This window comes from Rhamphochromis longiceps, linkage group LG9 (assembly GCF_057381845.1).
Source record: "Rhamphochromis longiceps isolate RC_006_pf linkage group LG9, R_longiceps_female_GT1.1, whole genome shotgun sequence".
Taxonomy (NCBI): Eukaryota; Metazoa; Chordata; class Actinopteri; order Cichliformes; family Cichlidae; genus Rhamphochromis; species Rhamphochromis longiceps.
The window spans coordinates 32699102-32712429 of record NC_140565.1 but is presented as its reverse complement, the minus strand read 5'-3'; the positions used below and the strand labels follow the sequence as shown (position 1 = coordinate 32712429).

The 13328-nt window shown below is 44.3% G+C and overlaps 1 protein-coding gene across 2 annotated transcripts in view; it reads right to left on the bottom strand.

Annotated features, from left to right (window-relative positions):
• Nucleotides 1-1094: 1094 nt before the first annotated feature.
• The window catches only part of rps6ka3b (ribosomal protein S6 kinase A3b), a 67030-nt gene continuing 54796 nt past the window's right edge, over nucleotides 1095-13328 (bottom strand). For both annotated transcript variants that reach the window (XM_085417419.1, XM_085417420.1), the window contains 13 exons: nucleotides 13137-13207; nucleotides 12560-12648; nucleotides 11642-11706; nucleotides 11428-11530; nucleotides 11222-11331; nucleotides 10543-10668; nucleotides 9430-9519; nucleotides 8264-8422; nucleotides 7548-7709; nucleotides 6163-6239; nucleotides 5633-5750; nucleotides 5373-5513; nucleotides 1095-5289 (listed from right to left, as the gene is read on the bottom strand). In XM_085417419.1, coding sequence (XP_085273545.1) covers nucleotides 5167-5289; nucleotides 5373-5513; nucleotides 5633-5750; nucleotides 6163-6239; nucleotides 7548-7709; nucleotides 8264-8422; nucleotides 9430-9519; nucleotides 10543-10668; nucleotides 11222-11331; nucleotides 11428-11530; nucleotides 11642-11706; nucleotides 12560-12648; nucleotides 13137-13207 — 1434 coding nt within the window. In that variant the 3' untranslated portion in view covers nucleotides 1095-5166. The remainder of the gene's footprint in view (nucleotides 5290-5372; nucleotides 5514-5632; nucleotides 5751-6162; nucleotides 6240-7547; nucleotides 7710-8263; nucleotides 8423-9429; nucleotides 9520-10542; nucleotides 10669-11221; nucleotides 11332-11427; nucleotides 11531-11641; nucleotides 11707-12559; nucleotides 12649-13136; nucleotides 13208-13328) is intronic.

Sequence of the window (13328 nt, the reverse complement as noted above, 5' to 3'; positions counted from 1 at the left end):
ATTTTAACACTTCCCCCATGGCCATGCTTACTACGCATAGTAATTTAGTAGCAGATAAACAATAAAATGACATAAAAGTTCCATTTTTTCACTTTCTACTAAAGAAATTTCAGTTTAAAATAAGTTAAAACAAATAATAACAAACCCTTGTTAACAAATACTTCCTGTTTTATAACTACAGTACTATACTTAGAGTCCGAGCACCAGATTTTTATTCTATTTTAAACATGTATTTCTTACAGTTTAATCCCAAAGAGTCGTGCTGACAGATTTGTTCACCGCGCAGAGAAACTGATGTGTGCTGCTGAGACTGGATGTTTCATCATAAGACTCACAGAAAGAAGAGTTTCACAGGTTGGCCTCACAGTGTTAGAAGTTTGACATCCCTGCACTCGGAGCTTCGTCTTACTAATGATACGCAAAATTCACTTTCATCTGAAGACAGGACTTTGGACCTCCGAGCAACAGTTGAGGTCTTGGCTCATGACCGGTTTGACATCAGGACTGCGACAGCTGTGCATGGTGGCGATGTCGTCCTCAGTCCACTCCATCTGAAGCTCTCCAAAGTCTTTGAGCTGTGAGGTGTGCAGAACGATCCGGACATCCACGGTATCGACAGAACACACAGTGGAATCGGCATCAGAGCCATATTTTGCTTCTGCCCTCTAAGTCCAGCATGTAGCCCCCTGAATTGTGTTAAATAAAGTAAAAACGTTCCTCAAACGTGCACTATTATTATCCTGCAGCACATTGAACCAACAGGAGCTGACCCAGCGGCTTCAAAGGCACATTTACATTCCAGCTCTGCAACAAACTAACAGGCGCTTTTTGCTGTGCCAAAGTAAAAACCACACTGATTTTATGGCCATTAAAAAGTGTTCCCAGGGATTAGCTGTCAGCTGTGTGTGGATGCAGGAGATGCCACTTCCTGCTCTGCAGTATCATTTTTAGGTTATTATGCTTTCACATTTAAAGTCAAGTGTCCAGAGTCTCTGGTGTCAGTTGTAACAACGTGAAAGTGAGAACTTTTTTTTTTTTAGAAAGGAATGAGGTAACAGCTTCAGGGAGATCAAAGCACGACACTCTTTGACTGATTATTGTTTTTATTGTTTTTAATAGAAAGTCCAGCTCTCGCCGCAGGTACAAAAACTGAGAGCTGGCGTAGCAGCAGGGCTGACTGCGTCTCCGACAGGATCAAATCAGAGAAGGAGAGGAAGAGGAGCGAGGATGAAGAGAGAAGAAAGAAAGCTATGCCTCTGGTCATAAAGGGGGAAAACAAAATCAGCGTTTCATGTTTCATCATCCCAGAGCTGTACATGGATAGACGAGGAAGAGATCAACACTTACATATATATATATTCAATAATTATATATAAAACATAAAGAAAATCTGCATTTTATCCCTTTTTCTCACAGACACCCAGACGACCACAGAGAGGAAGCAGTTTCTAATCATTGACCCGCAGAAGCAAGAAGCTCAGTGGCTGTGGAAGATCATCTCCACCAGGAAACGATGAACAAAGACCGGCCACGATTTCAAAAAAGGTTCCCGACGGAGTAAAAAATGTCTCACTGAGTTAAAAATATCAAATTAATTCAGAGATAAAAGTCTTAAAATGTCATAACAGAGATGAAAAGTTCATTTCAAAGATTTGTGTTCGAGTTTAAAATAAGCTTTTTAATGAAAAATGACTTTTTAATGTACGATGAATACAGATGTGTATTTTAAAAACAACTTCTCTTATAATTTGATTTGTTTTTTGGGAATGTGTCATTTTCCACTTTTGTTTTTCAAAATCTGACTTTACCTTTTAATATTTCACATTTTCATCTCTAAACTGTTATGTTGAAACTTTGTCTCACTATTATGTTTTATAAAATCTGGACTCCTTATATCATAGTTTCATCTTTAACACGTGACTCTGCTGTTTAAAAGCTTTTTAATGTCACTTTCCAGCATTTTGATCTAAAAACTTCATTAGTGACAGTTTACTTCTACATTTCCAGTTTCTACTTTAAAACTGGACTTTTTCTCATAATTTAGAATTTTTTAATTGGAGCCTCAATCTGAACATAAATGATTTACACCATTAAGCGACTTAAACATGATTTTTGTTTTTCTTCTGCTGGTGGAAAACGAGCTCACACAGTCTGAGTCCGGCGCTTTTTGCTTTATGTGACGCTCGCTTGTTTGCAGCAGAGGCGCACGCAGAGAGGGCGGAGCGTAACGGCCCTGAATGCCGACCACTGCGGACACGAGGAAGCTTCGGAGGAGTTTAACAGGCCGTAACAACGTCTGGCAGCGACGTCGGTGCTCGTATCGATCCAGGATGTAAAATCAGCTGTGATGATGATGAAGGACTTGAAGTCCAACATTGACACAATCAATCAGATATTTGTTCTTGGAAGTGTTTCATTAGGGCCTAACCCCAAAGACCTTCAGTTTAACGAGATATTAAATGTAGAAAAGATGGACATGTTTGTATTTTAGTGGCTGGAACTGATTCTTTTCACAAAGATCGTCCACAAGTTTCAGTGAACTGACCCTTTCACTGATTTCTCCACCACTGGACCTCCGACTGCACGCCCAACGTGGTTTGCCGGTAGTTTCGACTCCTGCTGGAATGTTTTTAAAAGTGTTTTTTTCGTCAGATTTTTAAAGGGTTCGCTGACACAAAAAAAGGAAACGCACCAGACGCCAGCTCACCTGGCAGAAACAGCGCCACAGCAGTCGAGACAGAAGAGTTTGACTCCAGAAAAACACGTCGAAAAGTAAATGTAAGACTTCTAAATCATAAAATAAACATCAGCAAAGATGAAAACAAGGATTCAGGTTTTGGAGTTTCCATATCAGGTCTGATAAACACCTCTCTGTGCCTCGCTCGCCTTCTTCCACTCACACTTCTGTGCTTTGTTTTTAATATTTGTATGTACACCCCCTCCTCGTGGACGTATAAAAATGCATTGTCTTGATTCATAGAAACCTGAGTTGCTCGACATGTTCTGTATTTACAGTTCTGCTGCACGTAAGGAGGAGATCAGCCGGCTCATACAGACGTCGCGTGACCATCGGTGGAGGCGAGAAACGCCTTTTTCCCCTGTCAGCCTCATTTACAGGCAGGCAACACGTCATTTTAGTTTGTGTTTGTGAAGGAAGAAGGAGAAAACTCAGAGTTAAAGCTGCTTCTGTGGCCTCTTCTTCTGCTTTAAATTTACTGGCACATCCTAAAACTGCACAAGAGAAGCCAGAGAGGAGCTTTAAAGCAGAGGTGCTCGGCCCTGCTGCACAAACACCTGACTTTACTGATGTTTCAGGGTTTTATCAGCAGCTCTCTGATCACGCTCAGAAGCTCAGATAAAGTTAATTATTTGGATATTTTACATTTCTATTTAAGCTTTAGTGCTAAAATTTGAAATCCCAGCTGCTGATAGGCTCAAGCTTTGCCTCCAGTCTCCTGAGGAGGAGGAGGGAGCACCGCCCTTCATCACATTAAGATCTTTAAAAACCAGATTAAAGAGTAAAATAACAGGACAATAGTGTTAAATATCAGACCAGAGTGTCCAGGAGACGTTATACTGATGACAAACTACTCTGGGAGGAGTGTTTCAGAAGCACAGCCCTCCCGTGGCCACCAGGGGGCAGCAAAAGCTCAACATGTGCAGCTTAAAATTGATGCTGGACAAAAAAAATACTGTTACAAAGACAGAGTGGCTCTTTCTGCTGCAAGTGTTGTTTCCACACTTGCATCACTCTTCCGTGATTTCCTGGATCTCTGTTTGTTCAAAGAATAAATCCGATCATGTTTTTCTTGCTGTCAACAAATCCCAACAAACTGATTCTAGTATCTTATCATGGGATTTATTGGCAGTAAGAAAAAACATCTGGAGGTGTCGTTACGTTTGCTGACCGGATGATCGAACGAGCCCACCGTCAAACACTCTGGACTAGAACACGGCTCAGATGTTTGTTCTTTGCTTTGTTGTTGCACATTAAAGATAAAATACTGGAAAGCGGGTTTCGGTTTGTCCGACAACAACAACACAGGCTGCAGACGGCTGCAGCAGGTTACTGAAGGTTAAATAAAATCGATTTCATTCACTTTTCTTAAAGAAAAGGCAAATTTATGAGAACAGCGTTTGTGCCACTGTGTGTGACGTGATTACAGAGCATGGATATGCGTTATGTTTTCGTCTGGGGCCACACGGAGCCAATAAAAGTGAAGATTTAATGAAATTTTTGTTTTTCAAAATGTGGAATTTTTTCAGATTAACTGGAGAGGTGTTTTCTTTTTTTCTGGTAAATTTGCCATTTTTTCTTACTAATCTTCACATTTTCTTCCCTCATAAAATTATTTATTTATTTTTCTAATAAATTTGCAGAACTCTTTTTCAGATAAACTGGAATTCTTCCCATCAACATTTGCTGTTTCATTTCTCTTAATTTTGTCATTTTCTACTCATAAATTTAGGACTTTAAGCTAAAAAGACTTTTGCTCTGTAATTTGACCTTCAGTGACCCCAACACGCTGCTTTAGCTTTTTGGATTTTAAAACCATTTTGAGGCTGAGGCTGCTCCGCCCGTCGGGCTGAATGTCCCACCGTCTGTCCTTTTCTGCAGACGCCGTCGTCTCTCAGGCTACTTGAGGCTTAGATGCAGGATCTACAGCTACGCAGAACCATGACCACAGTATGATAACAAAGACTCTAGCTCTTTAAATGCATACCTTACATTACTTTGTTCCTATGATTTCCCCCGTCTGGAGTAAATAAATACAGTACTTTTATCTTCCTGACGCGCACTCGCCCTCTGGGCCTGCGAGCTAGCGCTGATTGTCCAAAGCAAAAAGAGAAGAGAAACGTAGGGCTCGCCCTTTAAGGTTTTCTCGACAGCTGAGTCCGGCTGCTGAACAGTGATGCTAAAGCTGAGACTCTACGGTAAGACAGCAGAAGAGATCCAATCAGAAGAGCCCGCAGAGGTGAAGGAGAGATCGAGGAGGGAGGGGGGCGGCCTCTGTGCTCCTATTTGGCGTTAGCGGTTCCCAGGTCCATCAGTAGTCTGTCCCGCCGGACCGAAGTGAGGGAGAGGGACGGTCCGGCGGAGGTCAGATCGAGGTCAGAGTTGACGGGAGGAGGAAGAAAAGAAGGAGGCGGAGGAGAAAGAGGAGGTCACAGAGCGGTGGAAGTGATCTTCTTCAACCCCCGCCGCTGGGCCAGAGTGGAGCAGCCCACAGGCTCTAGGACCGGGGGGACATTCCTGTTAAGGGCAGAGTAGGTGGCCGCCATTGCACCCTGTAGGAGGAGCCAGAATACAAACTGATTAATCAATCAACCACTGACGGATGATGGAGATGGATGGATGGATGGATGGTTACCTTGACGAGGAGTGGTGCGTCCTGTCTGTTGAGGGTGTATTTGGGTAGCTGGTCTCTGTGCGTCACCCACGGGTGTCTGAGGACCTGCCCCGCTGTCAGCCGCTGGTGGGGGTCGACGTGCAGCATCTTAGACACCAGGTCCTAAAGGGTCAGAGGTTACAACTGAACTCCGGGTCACCGTGGCGATCACAGAGAGACGGTGAGCGGCTCACTTCAATCGGAGCTACTTTTCTGTGTGTTTGTTAGGAAACAGGCCTCACCTTAGCTTCAGTTGAGACAGAGTTCCAGTATCCTCCGCTGAGAGAGAACTTCCCGCTGCCGATCCGAGCCAAAATTTCCTCCGGGGTGTCCTCTGGACCGTTAGCAAATGGAGTGAAACTGGAAGGACAGAGCAAAGGGGCTGATATGCAGGAAGTGTAAGACCTGCAAACAGGCACCAAAACTATGAAAGAACAGGCATTAACTTCACACAGACAGTGTAAACACATCAATTATTTCAATGTGAGATCATCACTCGTTGCCTTGACGACATTTGTTTCATAAGGAATTTCATTTTGCCTTCTCAGTGAGTCCTTTCAGACCGCGGCTCATCAGGAAATACCACCAGCTCACCATCAACCAGCTGTGGTTAGCAAACCGCCTGATGACCATGAACCATCATTGTTGGCGTTTCTTTTACTTTTTGTAACAAAGAAGCATCTTTGACAAACTGATGTCAGGTAAAGAAAAAGTAAGAAGTTTCTTTTGTTAAATTAAGTTTCTTAGAAGCGAAGAGTAAAGTCTCTGTTACCCTGTTAGCATCGTGTAGAGCAGGACTCCGAGACTCCAGATGTCACAGGCTGCGTCATAACCCTGCTTCTTCAACACCTGCCAGGACAGAAAACACCAGCTTCAAGCAAAAGTAACGTCCTGCCTTCTCCTTTCTCTGCAACAAAAAGAGCGTCAGCACCCTCCAAATGATCAAGATTACACCTCTCACACATATATTTATATTCCCTACACTTGGCAGCTGTATAATCAGGGCTGCCTGAACATGCTTTGTCTCTGAAGGACTGTTTGGTTCAGGCTTAGTTACACAGCGATGACGCACAGGTGCAAACAGGTGCAGACAGCAAAAGAATCACTGTTAAGTGTTCATATGGAGAGTCGTGTAAAAAAAAAAGGAAGAAGCCGTCAAAAGAATCTATTTGATCTCATTAATTTTATGGAGCAGGAAGCTAGCTAACAAATATTTTATACACTGTGGATCTTGCATGTTGTCATGTGACGTCCAGACTTCCTGAACCACAAAACAACCTGAGTATTTTGGATTCAGCGCATCTTCTTCTGCTCGTTTAATCTGACGACCTTCTTGATGCTAAATTGTGAAGCATTTGAGTTTTTGTTAAAGGGCGCCTCCGTGATGACACGGTGAATTTCGATGTTTCGCTACAGCAGAAGAAGTTTAACCAAACCTGTGACGAGAGTCCAGGCGCCTTCGTGCCAATACTGACTGAGAGACACAGCGCCACCTGGTGGCAACAGGAAATCAGCATTTTGCAGCATTTGCATTGTCCATCAGTATTTTGATGACTGAGTGTCAGTATTTCAGCTTTAATCGCAAAACTCTGATACTGTAACAGCTCTAAGAGAAACAATAGACTGGCTGGTGTTGTGCACAGGTGATTATTCCTCAGGTAAACAGGTTAGTTTGCATGTAGCAGCAGATAAGTTGATAAATATTTAGAGATCTTTCAGTTGAACAGTGTCAGCAGAAACAGTCGATCGTTTTTGAACACTTGTTCAGTTTTTAGAGGACAACAGCTGACTGTGAGGAAGACGCAGGAGTGTCAAAACATTAGTCTGTTCACACAACCGAAGGCTGTGAATTAATCAGCGCGCTCCGGTCCCGTCTGTCCTCGGAAAGCTTGCTGTCCTCGAGCTGAGGGGCACCTGACGGAGCTGCACTTTGATGGGAGACTTTTGACTTTTCTTTTGTTCAACGTTTGTTTTAAATGTGTTAAATAACGGCATCAGACAAAATATGGGAAGGAATTCTGAACCTCACGAAAGTGAAAGTTTAAGTAAAAAGATGCTAAAATGGCAAATCTGTGGTGTCCTACAGAGCACGCACGATGATGACAGGAAATAAAGCAAAATGGTGAAAAAATAAAGGAAGGAGGAACCCCGACGTACCTCGGGGGCGACGAAGTTGGCGGTGTAACACGGCGTCATGAGCAGGCCGTTCTCCGCTCTCAGCTGCTTGGCGAAGCCAAAGTCGCAGATCCTGATGGACTCGGCGTTCCCGCTCTCGTCCACATACAGGATGTTACTGGGCTTCAGGTCTCTGTGCACCACCTGCAAACCCAGCAGGGCGACAGAGTCACGGAGGTCGACTACATCAGCTTTCTCTCTCTTCACCTCGAACGCATGTCTGCTGGATCGCAGCTATTATACAAATTTGACTAAACCTACTGAAGACATGGACAGAAAGAGCTTTGCTACCACATCAAAGGATTAGTAACCATTTATTACTTTACTGCCATTCTTTATTTGTACTTTTTGATTGTTGCATGATGGAAAAATGGGCTTATTTCATATTTAAATCAGTTTCTTCTGTCGTGCAGTGGACACTGCACGCTCGTATGTTAGCAGCTTGTCACAGCCTGCTTTATCCTCCTCTTTAGCTCTAACGGGGCTTTAATTTACTGGATTAACATCATTTTGTATCAAATGGGACTTAAAGTGACCAAGTCCCAACTCATAAAGAACCTTTTTAATTTGATACAGCGGCTCTCATCTCATCTGTCACAGCCGAACAGCAGCACATCTCCACAGAAAGACGAGCTCAAACATTTTGTGTCCATCTCTTTGTTTTACCGCTGCTCCTAAAGGCCTCTGGAGAAACGCACCCCTTGCACATGCAGGTACTCCACGGTCTTGGTGATGGTGTAGAGAACAGCGCTGGCTTCCCGCTCAGAGAAAAACTTCTGACGGAGGATTTTGTCCAGCAGCTCGCCTCCCTTCATCAGCTCCGTCACCAGGAACACCGACCGGCCGTCGTCATACACCTACGACACGAAAATAAACCGACCCACACGTAAGTCGGCAGCGATTTAGTCACAGAAATCGCCTGTGAATTTATTTATTCAGCTCTTAAAATTAAAAGCAAAAACAAAAATGCGGAACTAGACGTTTATAAGTGCCTCCAACACCTGCTGCAGAATCACCGGCATGCAGGTGTTCACTGCTGTTTCAAGTGGAAAACCATCAATTTAGATGAAACCATCATTAGTTACTGGATCAAATGCAAGCGGGGGCATTTTCACCCAGCAGCATCATCAGGACGATATTTTTAACTCTAATTAGCAGTGAGTCACAGAAAAAATGAAATCATTAGCATCACAGCAAGCAAATTATTATTTTTGTTTGTCCGACAGCGACTTGGAAAAGCTCGCCGGATATTCAGGTCGAGCCCAGGGGTGGGAAAGTGACCCTGGATGAGTCACGCGGCAGCTTCACTCCATGTTAACACAGGCTGAGGGTGATTTTCACAATAAGAGTTTAAAGTTAAACTCTTGTACTTAACCTGTGCAACTTTAACCAAAATGTTCACCAGCAGGGGGCAGCTTGTCCTAACAGCTTACAGGTGACTCACTGCTCCACCTTCTGGTACAAACTGGCATTGCATGAACTTACAGCCCAGCCTAGATTCATTACAGGTGTTTCTTCACATCTGCTGATTGCGTAAAGAAATCCTGCACGGCTTCAAACTATTCTTGAACACAGGACGACACACTGAGCACCTTTAAATCATCGTTGGTGTCACGATAGCAACAACACTGATGCTTTGTGTTCCTATAACTGATGTGATGCTTAATATCAAATGTTGGTGTAGACGTGGTTCTTTAAGTATGAAACAATATATTTATAAATATGTCAGGATACCTTTGGGCTTGATGGGGGAGCTGCACTTGTTAAATAACGTTAAATAAGAAAATAACCATGAGACTGAAGAGTCTGGTTAAGTTTAGCAGCAGATTTAGAGCAATTCAAAACTCTGCTGGGAGTGACTCACGTCTTTGAGGGTGATGATGTTGGGGTGCTGCCCGTATCTCAGCAGGATCTCCACCTCCTCCGTCGGGTCTCTCTTGGACTTGTTGATAATCTGCCACAGAGACAGTGCTTTGAATATAAAGTGTTTTTATTGCAAGTTTTTTAAAGTTTAAGATCTTTTAAATCCCACACGCTGACACAAAGTTTCAGCAGGATTGTGGAGTCCTGTGAAAAACTGAGGACGCCCGCACCGAGGAAAGGAAATAAGAGAGGAAGCAGCAGGCAGGTGCTCGATCATCAGCAATATAAAAGCAGGAACTTTGGCAGGTGTCAGGCTGGCTTTTCTACTCTAGTCTGATCAACATCAAATTGGATCATGCAACAGTACGATGATCCCAGGCATCCAGACAGCTGTGCATACACGGATGTCTGCAAAGCTCAATGAACTGAAGCAGTGCTGCAGAGAAGAGTGGGCTACGTTCCTCCACAGCCATGATTTCTGTCATACAGAAAAATGTGCTTCAAGTTATTGCTGCTTTTACAAGCCACTGAATTATGGAGCGTACTTAGTTTTTACAGGACTGGATGACAACGGTTTCTACTTAGATAATGCATCACTTATCGTGGCATTAAATCAGAAAAACAGTGTCAATTATGTTAATTTATTCACATTTTTGACAAATATGCAGATTATCACCAACAGCAACAGTATTTGAATATCCTGAAATGTCTCCAAACCAGCAGCACAACAAAATCTGAAGCCAACTTTTAGTTTGGAGCTGAGATCTGTTACGTCCTCGTAATTTACTGTCGTTTTTCAAACGAGCAGCGTTTGTATAATTACCGGACATTTTAAGCTGTTTCAAACTAATTTACTCCTTAAATGTCAACAATACCGACACAGTAAACTGTGAGCGTCAGAGACGGCAAACGGAACGAAACTAAAACAGCTAAAAGCTCAACCACGTTCACATGGTCATAGAAATATGAAGAATCGATAAATATCTGCACATCTGTGATAGAAATCATCTTTCAGAACGTTTCAGTGCATCATCAGCTTCTTTCCAGAAACCTGCCGTCGCCCTGCGTGTATTAAAAACACAAAAGCAGATGTTGAGCTGCTGTGCGCGTTCACCTTCACTGCGTACTCCATGCCGGTTCCTTTGTGTACGCAGCGCTTGCAGATGGAGTAGGAGCCGACGCCGATGTCCTCTTTGATCTCGTAGGCGTCTGCGAACTGGGACGTGCTTCTGTGAAGTTGCTGCACATGAAAAAAATGTAAACAGATGTGAGTCCTCATAACCAACGACTCGGGCCTGATTGAGACCTCTGCCCCACGGCGGCGGCGGCACTCGTGCTCATGCTGTGCGTTACGCGTTAATTACAAATAGTTTCACCCCCAGGAACCTGCTCACATTAGTGAGTATTTACACTGATGCTATGATTATTAATCCTTATATTAGATGATTATTGTTATTTTGAGGTGAAAAACAGACTAATTACAAGAGATGTGAGAGTGCAGAGATGTGGCGTCTGGATGCGTTTCTCAGGAGATTTTGGAAAATGTTCTTGTTTCATTGAAAGCACTTAAAAAATGACTCATCCATGACCTAATCTACTGCTGGTGATAAAGGTACGATGTACCAGAAAGGAAGGAGGTGCAGGAGTGAAACCTCGGGAAAGCAAATGTGTGAATGAAATTTTCCAGGGTGGAGTGTGAAGACAGCCCCCGCGTGCTGTGCTCGTCGCCTCCGTCCACTGAGGGTTAGCCCAGTTAATTGGATTATTTCTGCCTCTGAGGCGTTTGCCTGTACCTGTACAATAGCATTGGGTAGTGGCTGCGTCTCCTCCTCCGTTATGGCCACAAAGCTGAACCCTCTGAACAGCTGATGGGCGTTGGCGCTCGGCGGGACCCCCGGCGAGTCTGGTTCACACAGAGAAACAGCTGTTAATACGGCAATGCGGTTCAGCTCTGCACAGTGTGAAGGGCAGGAGGAGGAGGTAGAGTGACAGCCTGTACCTCTGGGTGTTTTAGCTGTGAACTCTGGATCAAAATAGAAAGTGTCGTCAGGTCGCCCCGCTGCTGGCTTGAAAGGAGGGTGGAGTTCTCTGCGGTACAGCTTCTGCAGCGAGAGGAAATATGAGGGACAAGGAAACACACTGAAAGACAGAATCATAACCAAAGACGACTCTGTCATCATTAAAGCAGATTTTTCAATAAAGGAGAAACTGACATTCCAGTCGATGGTGCTGAAGAAATGATGCCTCTTGATCTCCTCCACTCCATCCGGCCCAGCTCCTAAAACAAACACCGCACCGACAGTGAGCCCGATGCTGCTGTAATCACATTTCCACAGGCTGCACGAGACCCGCGGAGACTTTGTTTGGAGCTAATCTCCACAGAAAAACACAAACACCATAAAGGGCTGAATGTTACGCTGTGTGAATTACACAGCGTAACAGATGCAGGTGTTGCATGCAGTAAATATGAACCTGTGGCTTCCGGGGGCCCTCGGGTTGTGTTTGGTGCCCTCAGCGGTGAAGGCAGCTCGAAACATTCCCACCTGCCGAGCATGTGACACGTGTAGCACGGCATGTCGAGAGCCTCAAAAGCCACGGCTCAATCGCTGGATTGTAATTATTAAGCAGTACTAAGCATCTTAATCAGCCAATCACATGGCAACAACTAAACGGTGCATTTATGCATGCAGACACGGTCGAGACACCTGCCGAAGCTCAAACTGGGCTCAGAACGGGGCTGTGATGTAACTGACAAAAAGACAGCTGGCAGAGCTGGAGGTGCTCAGATTTTATTTATGAGTGACGAGGACGGACGGGATTAGAAATGAGGCTGAGGTGGTTTGGATGTGTGACGAGGAGGGGCAGCGAATTCACTGGCAAAGAGGGTGACACAGGGCGCCAGCTCAGGGTCACATGGGGTGATTAAACAGGTAGACTTGTAACTGAAAATCTGCTGGAAGTATCTCCAGGATTACAGAGAGCTCAAAACTGAGAACGCCCATTTTTGTCATTATTTAATCTCACTGGGTGCTTTAATAAATAAACTTTAGAAGAATATTCTAAGAAAATGCTTCCATAACCACAAACCCATTGAACACCCTCTCAACGTGCCTCGTGTGTGCAGGTTTTACCTAATCTGTTGCCGGGGTTTCGCTTGAAAAGGTTCCTGAGGAGACTCTGAGCTTCGGAGCTGAGAAACTGCGGCATTCCCAGCTTGGCCCTGTGATGGACACAGAGAAAGGCAGCAGGGGGGATGAAACGGAGAGAGAAACATATTGAATGCTCTGTATTGTGTACCCAGCATCTGAAAGACTAGACAGAAACATGTCGATGTGACACAGGAAGCACACTCAGCACTCTGCAGAGTCTGCTCAGCAGCTTTCCCCCCGGGCGGATACCGAGAGTCAAAAGAGAGCGAGAGAGGAAGAAGGAGGGGTTAATATTTCCTTTAATTCTCACCGACTGCAACATGATTATTTTCTCTCTTTTATGAAGAGCTATCAGCACATTCTGAGATGATCTCAGTCCATCCAGTCCTCATCCTCCTCTTCCTCCTGAGTGCTGCACTCTGTCTCCTCTAATAAAAATCCTCCCCTGGGCTGACTCGCCTTGTACTTTCTCTCTCTCTCTCCGTCTCTTCTCGGATGTACAGGGAGCTCAAATAAAAGCTGCAGGGTGGGGATCGGAGAGGAGTGTAAGGTGTCTTACTTGAGGATCATGGTCATCGTCTCTTTCCGGTCTTTTCCTTGAAACGGCAGCGTTCCCGTCAGCATCTCAAACTGTGAGAGAACAGGACACCATCACGCTTATTAATTAATGAGTTTTTAGGACAGATCTGATATAACAATGTGCAATATGATCAGAAAACAGGAAGCTTAAGATACTTTTATACTTAATAGT